Source organism: Microcaecilia unicolor, chromosome 1 (genome assembly GCF_901765095.1).
Source record: "Microcaecilia unicolor chromosome 1, aMicUni1.1, whole genome shotgun sequence".
In the NCBI taxonomy this organism is placed as follows: domain Eukaryota; kingdom Metazoa; phylum Chordata; class Amphibia; order Gymnophiona; family Siphonopidae; genus Microcaecilia; species Microcaecilia unicolor.
The window spans coordinates 639,671,563-639,683,657 of record NC_044031.1 but is presented as its reverse complement, the minus strand read 5'-3'; the positions used below and the strand labels follow the sequence as shown (position 1 = coordinate 639,683,657).

General features: G+C 42.6%; 1 protein-coding gene across 1 annotated transcript in view; it reads left to right on the top strand.

Moving 5' to 3' along the window:
* LOC115482132 (glycine-rich cell wall structural protein-like) overlaps positions 1-12,095 on the top strand; it is a gene marked incomplete in the record, with an annotated part of 302,370 nt that overhangs the window by 155,007 nt on the left and 135,268 nt on the right. The window contains 3 exon segments of the mRNA XM_030221707.1: positions 4,105-4,137; positions 5,833-5,865; positions 10,617-10,649. Coding sequence (XP_030077567.1) covers positions 4,105-4,137; positions 5,833-5,865; positions 10,617-10,649 — 99 coding nt within the window.

Below are 12,095 nucleotides of genomic sequence, written 5' to 3'. Positions count from 1 at the left end.
AAGGTGGCTAGCAAGGACGGCTAGCTGAAAGGAACACAGTCTCTGGAGGTGGCTAGCAAGGATGGCTAGCTGAAGACAGACACTGGGGTAGCTAGCAAGGACGGCTAGCTGAAAGGAACACAGTCTCTGGAGGTGGCTAGCAAGGACGGCTAGCTGAAAGGAACACAGTCTCTGGAGGTGGCTAGCAAGGACGGCTAGCTGAAAGGAACACAGTCTCTGGAGGTGGCTAGCAAGGATGGCTAGCTGAAGACAGACACTGGGGTAGCTAGCAAGGACGGCTAGCTGAAAGGAACACAGTCTCTGGAGGTGGCTAGCAAGGACGGCTAGCTGAAAGGAACACAGTCTCTGGAGGTGGCTAGCAAGGACGGCTAGCTGAAAGGAACACAGTCTCTGGCAATTCTTTAAGCGAGCTACTGAACTTGAGAGAAAATTCCTGCACATACTTTGTAGATGGAGTCCAGTGCTGTCCTGATGGTATAGGGTCACCTCAGAGGGTCTCATCAAGGGAGAGACATTTGGAATAGCCCATTCTCCCAACATACCCTCTACCAAACCTCCGCATGACTGAGGGACTAGACTCCCTTTCCTCAGCGTTGTTTCTACCACCAGCACTTCCTGAGGAGTCCACTGATCATTTCAGGCAAAGTAAGCTCCATGATCTGGCGTGAGCCCGACACCAGAGGGTTTCACGGTTGCAGAAGAGGTGCCGGTCCTGCAGGGCTGAGCGACTTCGCTCCAAAGGCCCAAATTTTCCTTCACCAACGGGCCATCCGATATGCCTTGAAATGAAGGTCACAAAGGCAGTAATCGCTACCTGCTGAGCCGAAGAGGAGTCTTGCTGCAACTGGACAGAAGCCACTTGCTTCCCCCTCCTCTTCAGCATCAGAAAAATATTACAGCCAATGAAAGGTAAGGGGAAAATAAGATAAGGCAGGAGCAGATCCAGCAGCATCCTCACCGTGCGGTCAGTTGTTTAATGTACTTAGGACAGAATAGGAACATGCAGGGCACACTGGGGAACACCATATCATCATGTTCCTGTCAACCTGGCACCAAAACCCAGGGAGAGGGTATAAGAACCCCTTTCTTGAAGCTGTTATCAGCTAGTTGTTATCTGACTGGGGTGAGGTAACTGTCATCAGCTGGATCTGAGTCTACATGATGAAGACTCATTAATCTGTGGTATCACCTTCAAGCCTATTCTTGCCCAGATGGGAAGAGCAACTTGCTACCTGAATTTCTGATTGACCATCATCACCCAGTTCCTGACTACTGGGGATCTAGTATTCATGAGTTATCATCTGTCAGGTTGAACTGCTGTCTCCTTGGTGCCTGGTAATGCTTGGTGTCCGGGCTGGGTAGAGGTGAGCCCTTAGGTTCTCTGAGGCCCGTAGGACCTCAGAGGACTGCCGCGCACCCCGAATCTTCACCCGCGGCGACCGCCGTTCACCGAGGGTTGAGCCCCCAGCTGCAGGCGGCCAGCGGGACTGCTGGAACCGCGGGGTGACGGCCGGCCTGGCTGGACGCCAGCAACACAGTCTCGACAGAGCCGCTAGCAAGGACGGCTAGCGCTGCCAAAGCACAGTCTCTGAAGGCGGCTAGCAAGGGCGGCTAGCTGAAGAGAACACAATCACTGAAGGTGGCTAGCAAGGACGGCTAGCTGAAGGAACACAGTCTCTGGAGGTGGCTAGCAAGGATGGCTAGCTGAAAGGAACACAGTCTGGAGGTGGCTAGCAAGGATGGCTAGCTGAAGACAGACACTGGGGTAGCTAGCAAGGACAGCTAGCTGAAAGGAACACAGTCTCTGGAGGTGGCTAGCAAGGACGGCTAGCTGAAAGGAACACAGTCTCTGGAGGTGGCTAGCAAGGACGGCTAGCTGAAAGGAACACAGTCTCTGGAGGTGGCTAGCAAGGACGGCTAGCTGAAAGGAACACAGTCTCTGGAGGTGGCTAGCAAGGACGGCTAGCTGAAAGGAACACAGTCTCTGGAGGTGGCTAGCAAGAACGGCTAGCTGAAAGGAACACAGTCTCTGGAGGTGGCTAGCAAGGACGGCTAGCTGAAGACAGTCACTGGGGTAGCTAGCAAGGACGGCTAGCCGAAGGGACACAGTCTCTGCACTCCACGGCGTCGGCTTCTGACAATCGAAACAGAAGCCCTGGGCCCTTCTTGCTTCGGGGTTTAAATCCCCCGCCCATCTCTTCTCTTCCTGGAAGGGAGCCAATCCCGCCGGCCCTGGTAGGCAAGGAGCGCCTGGATTGGCGGTCCTGCCTACCAGGCGGAGACTCCCCTACCACGCACCAATCCGGCGTGAGTGGGCGGGACTTGCCTGCTGCTGCTCTGGCCTGGGAGCCGACGACGCCGGCACCGCCATCTTGGCCGGCGTCTTCCCTTCCCCGAGGCAGGCGTTTGCTCCCGCCGGTCGCCAGCCTCAGAGCGACCGGCGGTGATGATGGCCCCGTCGACCGCTTGTCCCTGCCGCCCTGGAGCCCGCGCCCCCCGGCGATCATCGCTCCCCGCCGCGGGAGCACCGGTAAGGACCCGGGATGGGACAGTTGGGGTGTTAGGTACCTTATTAATTTCAGGATTAGGCTAGTGTGTGCTATCTTTACTTCCTTGATAGGTACTTAGCCTACTGTACCATCATCTGAGTGATAATTCAGAGTCTCTAATTATATTTGCTATTTGCTGCCAATTTTGCCCAATAAACAGCTCTGCAATATTTTTATAATACTGTTGTCAATTTACATGCCCAGCAAATCACACAAAATACCAATGGTTTAACTATCATTAAGGATTTGTTAAGTAAGGAATATGGCTTTGTGCATCCCATAAAGGAACTTACTAATGATTAGTTTAGGGAATTAGATGGTGTCATTGAAACCTCATTAAGTGCCAGATACCAACCTATCTGGTATCCCCAGGTGTCATTAAGGAAGCATTCAGTAAAGTAGCCAAATGCAATCTTAAACCTATCCAAGTGCAGCTTGCCCATCATCTGGGGACAGCTATCCCATTATATGTCAATGTAGAAAGAATGGAACTTTCCTTTTTGCTAAGTTTGCCTTTTATCTTATCTGATAATGCATAGCAGCTGAAACAGGTACTTAATGTGGGGTCTTGGCATATTATCATGACACCCCCCTGCAATACCTAGTATCTAAACTGGAGATGTGTCAGTTTGTTCACCCCTTCAAAGAAATGTGATAGATTGGTGAGGCAAGATTTCCATTCACTAAATCCATGTTGACTTTGTCTCATTAATCCATGCTTTTGAATATGCTCTGTAATTTTGTTCTTTATAATAGTCTCTATCATTTTGCCCAGCACTGACATCAGACTCACCGGTCTATAATTTCCTGGATTTCCTCTGGAACCTTTTTTAAAAATCGGCATTACATTGGCCACCCTCCAATCTCCTGGTACCACGCTCGATTTTAAGGATAAATTACATATTACTAACAATAGCTCCGGAAGTTCATTTTTCAGTTCTATCAGTACTCTGGGATGAATACCATCTGGTCCAGGAGATTTGCTACTCTTCAATTTGTCAAATTGCTCCATTACATCATCAAGGTCTATAGAGATTTCATTCAGTTTCAATGACTCGTCAGCTTTGAATACCATTTCTGGCACCGGTATCCCACCCAAATCTTCCTCGGTGAAGACCGAAGCAAAGAATTCATCTAATCTCTCCACTATGGCTTTGTCTTCCCTGATCGCCCCTTTTACTGCTCGGTCATCTAGTGGTCCAACCGATTCTTTTGCCGGCTTCCTGCTTTTAATATACCTACAATAAATTTACTATCAGCGTCATAATCGAAAGAGAAGGACGCCCATCTTCCGACACAAATCTGATCTGATATAGGATATCATTTTATGTGTAAACATATGATACCATTACTTTGTACAACAGATAACACAGGCTGCTTCCTCCCCCTGGGAACTCAAAATGGAAAAGTTATAAAATAAACAACAACAACAAAAAAGATTGAAATGAAGTCTCACAGTGTCATGGAGCTCTTTTCTAACACTGCTGTTGCCTAAATAAAAAGAATGTCCTATTCTGTGACCTTTCTGTTTTCTAAAATCTCATCTCTCTTTTAGGGTGGTGCTCTTGCTCCTGCAAGTGGCGCTGTGGTAAGTCCAAATTTCGTTTTTCATATTTTTTCTTATCAACAGTTGCCAAATTAAAAATTGTATTTTCTCTTTCTTACCAACAATAACCTCCCTTCCACTAGGAAAAAATCAGAAGGCAGTGTGACTGTGAAGAAGGCTGACTAAAAGTATTTACACGTTTATTCAATTTATACGTATCTAACAATACAAATAAATAGTGAAAATATTAAACTCTATCTTCCCCGATATTCAAAGATATTTAAACTGACAGACACGGCCATTGGCTGGTTAAATATTATATCATGCCTAACTACTAATATTCAGTGAGACATAACAGGTTATCTCCGCTGAATATTGCCATTTTGCGCCTAGCGCATAACCAGCTATATTGCATTACTTATCAGGTTAGTTACTGATATTCAGCGCCTAACTGGATAAGTTTAGTGGCTAAATAGGACTGTATAAATAGCTGTCCTGTCTTTAACCACTAAAAAGCTAACCGGTTAACCCCGAATATCGACAAAACCAGTTAATGTTTTTAGCGGTTAAAAACCACGGATAATCAGAGCCGGTTGCCGGAAATGGCCTGACATTGAGAATCTGGGTTTTATGCCGTCAGCAGAGGGGAAAAGCACTGCCTGCTGCTGGCTGAATATCGGTCCCAATGAACATATCTATTATAAACAACAAGTATATCTCATGCAATTTGTTTCAGTACCACATCAATTAATCATGCAGATAAGTCGTGGTACTTACCCCAGCAGAACATTACCAATGAAATAGGGAGTAGTACTATCACCCCTATATCCCATCACTAGTTGTTCTTCCAATTTCGTCCCCAGTATGTTCCAAGTCTTACCCATGGGCTGTAGCACAACTGGACTGTCCTAGAGGGTCTGTGGTCTACCTCTGCAGCTTTATTGGCTAGCCGCTGAGACTTGCCAGGCCTCCCTCCCACCTGGAAAGACACTGCTCCATCATTCCACCCATGCTGTCTGGTGCCATCTGCTCACTCTGCACTGCTGCTTAAACCTGCAGCTCTGCTCGCACGGCCAGACTCTCCTTCTCGAAATAGGATATCATTTTATGTGTAAATATATGATATCATTATTTTTTAAAAGAGATAACACTGGCTGTTTCCTCCATTAAAATGTAAATGTTCAGGTCAGAATTATTTTTAAGGTTTGTTGTTTATTCATAATACATTGCCTGGTTATTCACCGGAGATTTAATTTTCTTGTGAAGGTATTAGGTTCATCTAAAAAAAATAGCAGTAACACTGTTTGACTTAACTGGCATTTCCTACTTTTTATTTGTTACATTTATACCCCACATTTTCCCACCTATTTGCAGGCTCAATGTGGCTTACAAGGTACCATAAAGGCGTTTGCCATTTCGGTTGATAACAAATACAAGATTGTGTTGTGGTCAAATGAGGTAGAGGTGAAAATCCCAGAAAGGTCCAAAGTAATTACAATCAGTAATTAAAATTGCAATTAACAAGATAGTTCTAATTAGAATGATTCCAACAAAAACTCAAAATAGAAAAGTTATAAAATAAACAAACAAACAAACAAAAAAAGATTCAAATGAAGTCTCATAGTGTCAAGGAGCTCTTTTTTCTAACACTGCTGTTGTCTAAATAAAATGACTGTGCTATTCTGTCACTTTCCCATAAGAAACTGTTTTCTAAAATCTCCTGATTCTTTCTTTTAGGGTGGTGCTATTGCTCCTGTAAGTGGCGCTGTGGTAAGTCCAAATTTTGTTTTTCATCTTTCTTCTTATCAACTGTTGCTAAATTAAAAATTGTGTTATTGGCTCAGACAAATTTTGTTACCACATTTGATCATCAAAACAGGTTCTGATTTGATAATTTATTTTAAGTTTAAAACCATACAAGAACGTAAGACCTTTGAAGTCAGAATGATTGAATATTTTAACACCCAACAGAAAGGACTTAACAAGGATCTGGGGTTCCTAGCCCATTATAAACCATAAAGCTGTATGTCTCTGTTGATCACCCCACCCCTCACCTATCCACACCCATCCTGTTAGAATATCAATGATATGCTTTGATGTCCCCATGCATACCTCTTACCCACCCCCATCCTCCCACCCTGTCAGATTGTTATAGTAATGCTTGAATGTTTTCACTTATATACACTGTCAGCTAGCACATTTGCTTATTTCCGATCTGACAAAGAAGGGCAACCTTCGAAAGATAATCAAGAAATGCATTAAGTTATGTCCAATAAAAAAGGTATCATCTTATTTTCTTTTCCATGTTTTATTTTGTTTGATTTCTATTGATAACAAAAACTCAAAAATGGTATCTTCAGTTATCAATAAAAAATTTGTGGGTCCTGTTTATTAAGCCGTGCAATCATTTTTAGTGTGCATTAAAATAAGTACGCACTAAACGCTAGAGACACCCATAGGAATATATTGTCTTTAGCGTTTAGCACATGCTAATGTGTAGCACGCATTAAAAACAGTATCACACCCTTAGCACTCTTTAGTAAACAGGGCCCTTTAACTATAAATCAAATTAGAATCAAGAAATAAAATTATAAAATATAAAACACGCACATCATAAAAAATTGAACCAAACCAAAATAATAGGTCAAATTACCATTTTAAAAAATCTTTGAAATGAAATGTTTTGACAGAGTCTCGAAAATGATGATAAGAATGGCATCGTCTTATATCTATTCTACTCTAAAGTAGGTTGGTGGGAAAACAACTTGTCCAATATCTTAATAGAATATATCTATTAAGAGGAAGGTAAACCTAAAGCAGAGTGAAGCAGCTGGAGGAGGATCAGCAAGTAAAAAAAAAGAACAAGAATTCAAAATACAATAGGGTCAATATTCAGCCAGCCACACTCAACCATTGGTGTTATGTCTGGAAATTCAGTGCTGGGTCATGTCTGGGCTTCAGTGTCGAATTTCCGTGTTGTTTGCAGTGCCGGCTAACACAGGGGCCTTTTTACTAAGCCGCGTAAGCGTTTACGCATGCCCAACACATACCAAAACGGAGTTACCACCTGACTACTGCATGACTCTTGCGGTAATTTCATTGTTGGTGCGCGTCTGAAAAATATTTTTTATTTTCAGACGCGTGTAACGGAAGTGGGCCAACTGGCATTTGACAAGCGTATGTCATTACCGCCCGGATTCTTCACCGCTAAGTCAATGACTGCCAGTAAGGTCTCAGACCCAAAATGGACGCGTGGCAATTTTGACTTTGCCGCACATCCATTTTGGGGGAAAAAAAGGCCTTTTTCACAGGCGCGCTGAAAAATGGATTGGCATGTGCGCAAAACCCATGCCTACACTACTACAAGCCATTTTTCAGCGCACCTTAGTAAAAGGGCCCCCGCAGTGTTTCCCAACTTCTTCAAGCCAAGTACCCCCTAAGTCAAACAAATTTCAACTGAATACCCCCGACTTCTAATCAGCAGAGATTTTGTAATAGACATTTTATTATTAAACAGTTAAGTAACCTGGCAACATATATAACACGTGGAGGGGCATAATCAAACGGCGCCAGCCATCTACATGGGCGACCATATTTGGCTGGTGCCGCAAAGAGGTGGACCCGACCGTATTATTGAAAAAGATGAGCGGGAAACTAGCTTTCCAAAACATTAGTAATATTAAGACTATCAGAAGACACTTCTATCAAAGAATTGCCAACAGGCAAACCAACACGTCTAGGATCTGACAAGTAATATGTTTTATGTAATGGTGGATGTCCAGAATCAGAGTACTTAAATTTTTCTTTAAAAAACCTATAAAATAAGTCTTTAGGGGTAACCGTCAAAATTTTAGGAAAATTCAAAAGTCACAAATTTAAATGTCTAGTGAAATTATCTACATTTCCTATTTTGCACTGCAACATAAGTTTATCTTGAGCCAAAGTTGTCAGAACACTCTGAGACTTCTGAATTCAAGAGTCTAATAAATTCAGCTTATCTTCAACACCTCTTCACACTTGGCAATTCTTTAAGCGAGCTGCTGAACTTGAGAGAAAATTCCTGCACATACTTTGTAGATGGAGTCCAGTGCTGTCCAGATGGTATAGGGTCACCTCAGAGGGTCTCATCAAGGGAGAGACATTTGGAATAGCCCCTTCTCCCAACATACCCTCTACCGAACCTCCGCATGACTGAGAGACTAGACTCCCTTTCCTCAGCGTTGTTTCTACCACCAGCACTTCCTGAGGAGTCCACTGATCATGTCAGGCAAAGTAAGCTCCATGATCTGGCGTGAGCCCGACACCAGAGGGTTTCACAGTTGCAGAAGAGGTGCCAGTCCTGCAGGGCTGAGCGACTTTGCTCCAAAGGCCCGAATTTTCCTTCACCAACGGGCCATCCGATATGCCTTGAAATGAAGGTCACAAAGGCAGTAATCGCTACCTGCCGAGCCGAAGAGGAGTCTTGCTGCAACTGGACAGAAGCCACCTGCTTCCCCCTCCTCTTCAGCATCAGAAAAATATTACAGCCAATGAAAGGTAAGGGGAAAATAAGATAAGGCAGGAGCAGATCCACCAGCATCCTCACTGTGCGGTCAGTTGTTTAATGTACTTAGGACAGAATAGGAACATGCAGGGCACACTGGGGAACACCATATCATCATGTTCCTGTCAACCTGGCACCAAAACCCAGGGAGAGGGTATAAGAACCCCTTTCTTGAAGCTGTTATCAGCTAGTTGTTATCTGACTGGAGTGAGATAACTGTCATCAGCTGGATCTGAGTCTACATGATGAAGACTCATTAATCTGTGGTATCACCTTCCTGCCTATTCTTGCCCAGATGGGAAGAGCAACTTGCTGCCTGAGTTTCTGATTGACCATCATCACCCAGTTCCTGACTACTGGGGATCTAGTATTCATGAGTTATCATCTGTCAGGTTGAACTGCTGTCTCCTTGGTGCCTGGTAGTGCTTGGGGTGTTAGGTATCTTATTAATTTCAGGATTAGGCTAGTGTGTGCTATCTTTACTTCCTTGATAGGTACTTAGCCTACTGTACCATCATCTGAGTGATAATTCAGAGTCTCTAATTAAATTTGCTATTTGCTGCCAATTTTGCCCAATAAACAGCTCTGCAATATTTTTATAATACTGTTGTCAATTTACATGCCCAGCAAATCACACAAAATACCAATGGTTTAACTATCATTAAGGATTTGTTAAGTAAGGAATATGGCTTTGTGCATCCCATAAAGGAACTTACTAATGATTTGTTTAGGGAATTAGATGGTGTCATTGAAACCTCATTAAGTGCCAGATACCAACCTATCTGGTATCCCCAGGTGTCATTAAGGAAGCATTCAGTAAAGTAGCCAAATGCAATCTTAAACCTATCCAAGTGCAGCTTGCCCATCATCTGGGGACAGCTATCCCATTATATGTCAATGTAGAAAGAATGGAACTTTCCTTTTTGCTAAGTTTGCCTTTTATCTTATCTGATAATGCATAGCAGCTGAAACAGGTACTTAATGTGGGGTCTTGGCATATTATCATGACACCCCCCTGCAATACCTAGTATCTAAACTGGAGATGTGTCAGTTTGTTCACCCCTTCAAAGAAATGTAATAGATTGGTGAGGCAAGATTTCCCTTCACTAAATCCATGTTGACTTTGTCTCATTAATCCATGCTTTTGAATATGCTCTGTAATTTTGTTCTTTATAATAGTCTCTATCATTTTGCCCAGCACTGACGTCAGACTCACCGGTCTATAATTTCCTGGATTTCCTCTGGAACCTTTTTTAAAAATCGGCATTACATTGGCCACCCTCCAATCTCCTGGTACCACGCTCGATTTTAAGGATAAATTACATATTACTAACAATAGCTCCGGAAGTTCATTTTTCAGTTCTATCAGTACTCTGGGATGAATACCATCTGGTCCAGGAGATTTGCTACTCTTCAATTTGTCAAATTGCTCCATTACATCCTCAAGGTCTATAGAGATTTCATTCAGTTTCAATGACTCGTCAGCTTTGAATACCATTTCTGGCACCGGTATCCCACCCAAATCTTCCTCGGTGAAGACTGAAGCAAAGAATTCATCTAATCTCTCCACTATGGCTTTGTCTTCCCTGATCGCCCCTTTTACTGCTCGGTCATCTAGTGGTCCAACCGATTCTTTTGCCGGCTTCCTGCTTTTAATATACCTACAAAAAATTTACTATCAGCGTCATAATCGAAAGAGAAGGACGCCCATCTTCCGACACAAATCTGATCTGATATAGGATATCATTTTATGTGTAAACATATGATACCATTACTTTGTACAACAGATAACACAGGCTGCTTCCTCCCCCTGGGAACTCAAAATGGAAAAGTTATAAAATAAACAACAACAACAAAAAAGATTGAAATGAAGTCTCACAGTGTCATGGAGCTCTTTTCTAACACTGCTGTTGCCTAAATAAAAAGAATGTGCTATTCTGTGACCTTTCTGTTTTCTAAAATCTCATCTCTCTTTTAGGGTGGTGCTCCTGCTCCTGTAAGTGGCGCTGTGGTAAGTCCAAATTTTGTTTTTCATATTTCTTCTTATCAACTGTTGCTAAATTAAAAATTGTGTTATTGGCTCAGACAAATTTTGTTACCACATTTGATCATCAAAACGGGTTCTGATTTGATAATTTATTTTAAGTTTAAAACCATACAAGAACGTAAGACCTTTGAAGTCAGAATGATTGAATATTTTAACACCCAACAGAAAGGACTTAACAAGGATCTGGGGTTCCTAGCCCATTATAAACCATAAAGCTGTATGTCTCTGTTGATCACCCCACCCCTCACCTATCCACACCCATCCTGTTAGAATATCAATGATATGCTTTGATGTCCCCATGCATACCTCTTACCCACCCCCATCCTCCCACCCTGTCAGACTGTTATAGTAATGCTTGAATGTTTTCACTTATATACACTGTCAGCTAGCACATTTGCTTATTTCCGATCTGACAAAGAAGGGCAACCTTCGAAAGATAATCAAGAAATGCATTAAGTTATGTCCAATAAAAAAGGTATCATCTTATTTTCTTTTCCATGTTTTATTTTGTTTGATTTCTATTGATAACAAAAACTCAAAAAATGGTATCTTCAGTTATCAATAAAAATTTGTGGGTCCTGTTTATTAAGCCGTGCAATCATTTTTAGTGTGCATTAAAATAAGTACGCACTAAACGCTAGAGACACCCATAGGAATATATATTGTCTTTAGCGTTTAGCACATGCTAATGTGTAGCACGCATTAAAAACAGTATCACACCCTTAGCACTCTTTAGTAAACAGGGCCCTTTAACTATAAATCAAATTAGAATCAAGAAATAAAATTATAAAATATAAAACACGCACATCATAAAAAATTGAACCAAACCAAAATAATAGGTCAAATTACCATTTTAAAAAATCTTTGAAATGAAATGTTTTGACAGAGTCTCGAAAATGATGATAAGAATGGCATCGTCTTATATCTATTCTACTCTAAAGTAGGTTGGTGGGAAAACAACTTGTCCAATATCTTAATAGAATATATCTATTAAGAGGAAGGTAAACCTAAAGCAGAGTGAAGCAGCTGGAGGAGGATCAGCAAGTAAAAAAAAAGAACAAGAATTCAAAATACAATAGGGTCAATATTCAGCCAGCCACACTCAACCATTGGTGTTATGTCTGGAAATTCAGTGCTGGGTCATGTCTGGGCTTCAGTGTCGAATTTCCGTGTTGTTTGCAGTGCCGGCTAACACAGGGGCCTTTTTACTAAGCCGCGTAAGCGTTTACGCATGCCCAACACATACCAAAACGGAGTTACCACCTGACTACTGCATGACTCTTGCGGTAATTTCATTGTTGGTGCGCGTCTGAAAAATATTTTTTATTTTCAGACGCGTGTAACGGAAGTGGGCCAACTGGCATTTGACAAGCGTATGTCATTACCGCCCGGATTCTTCACCGCTAAGTC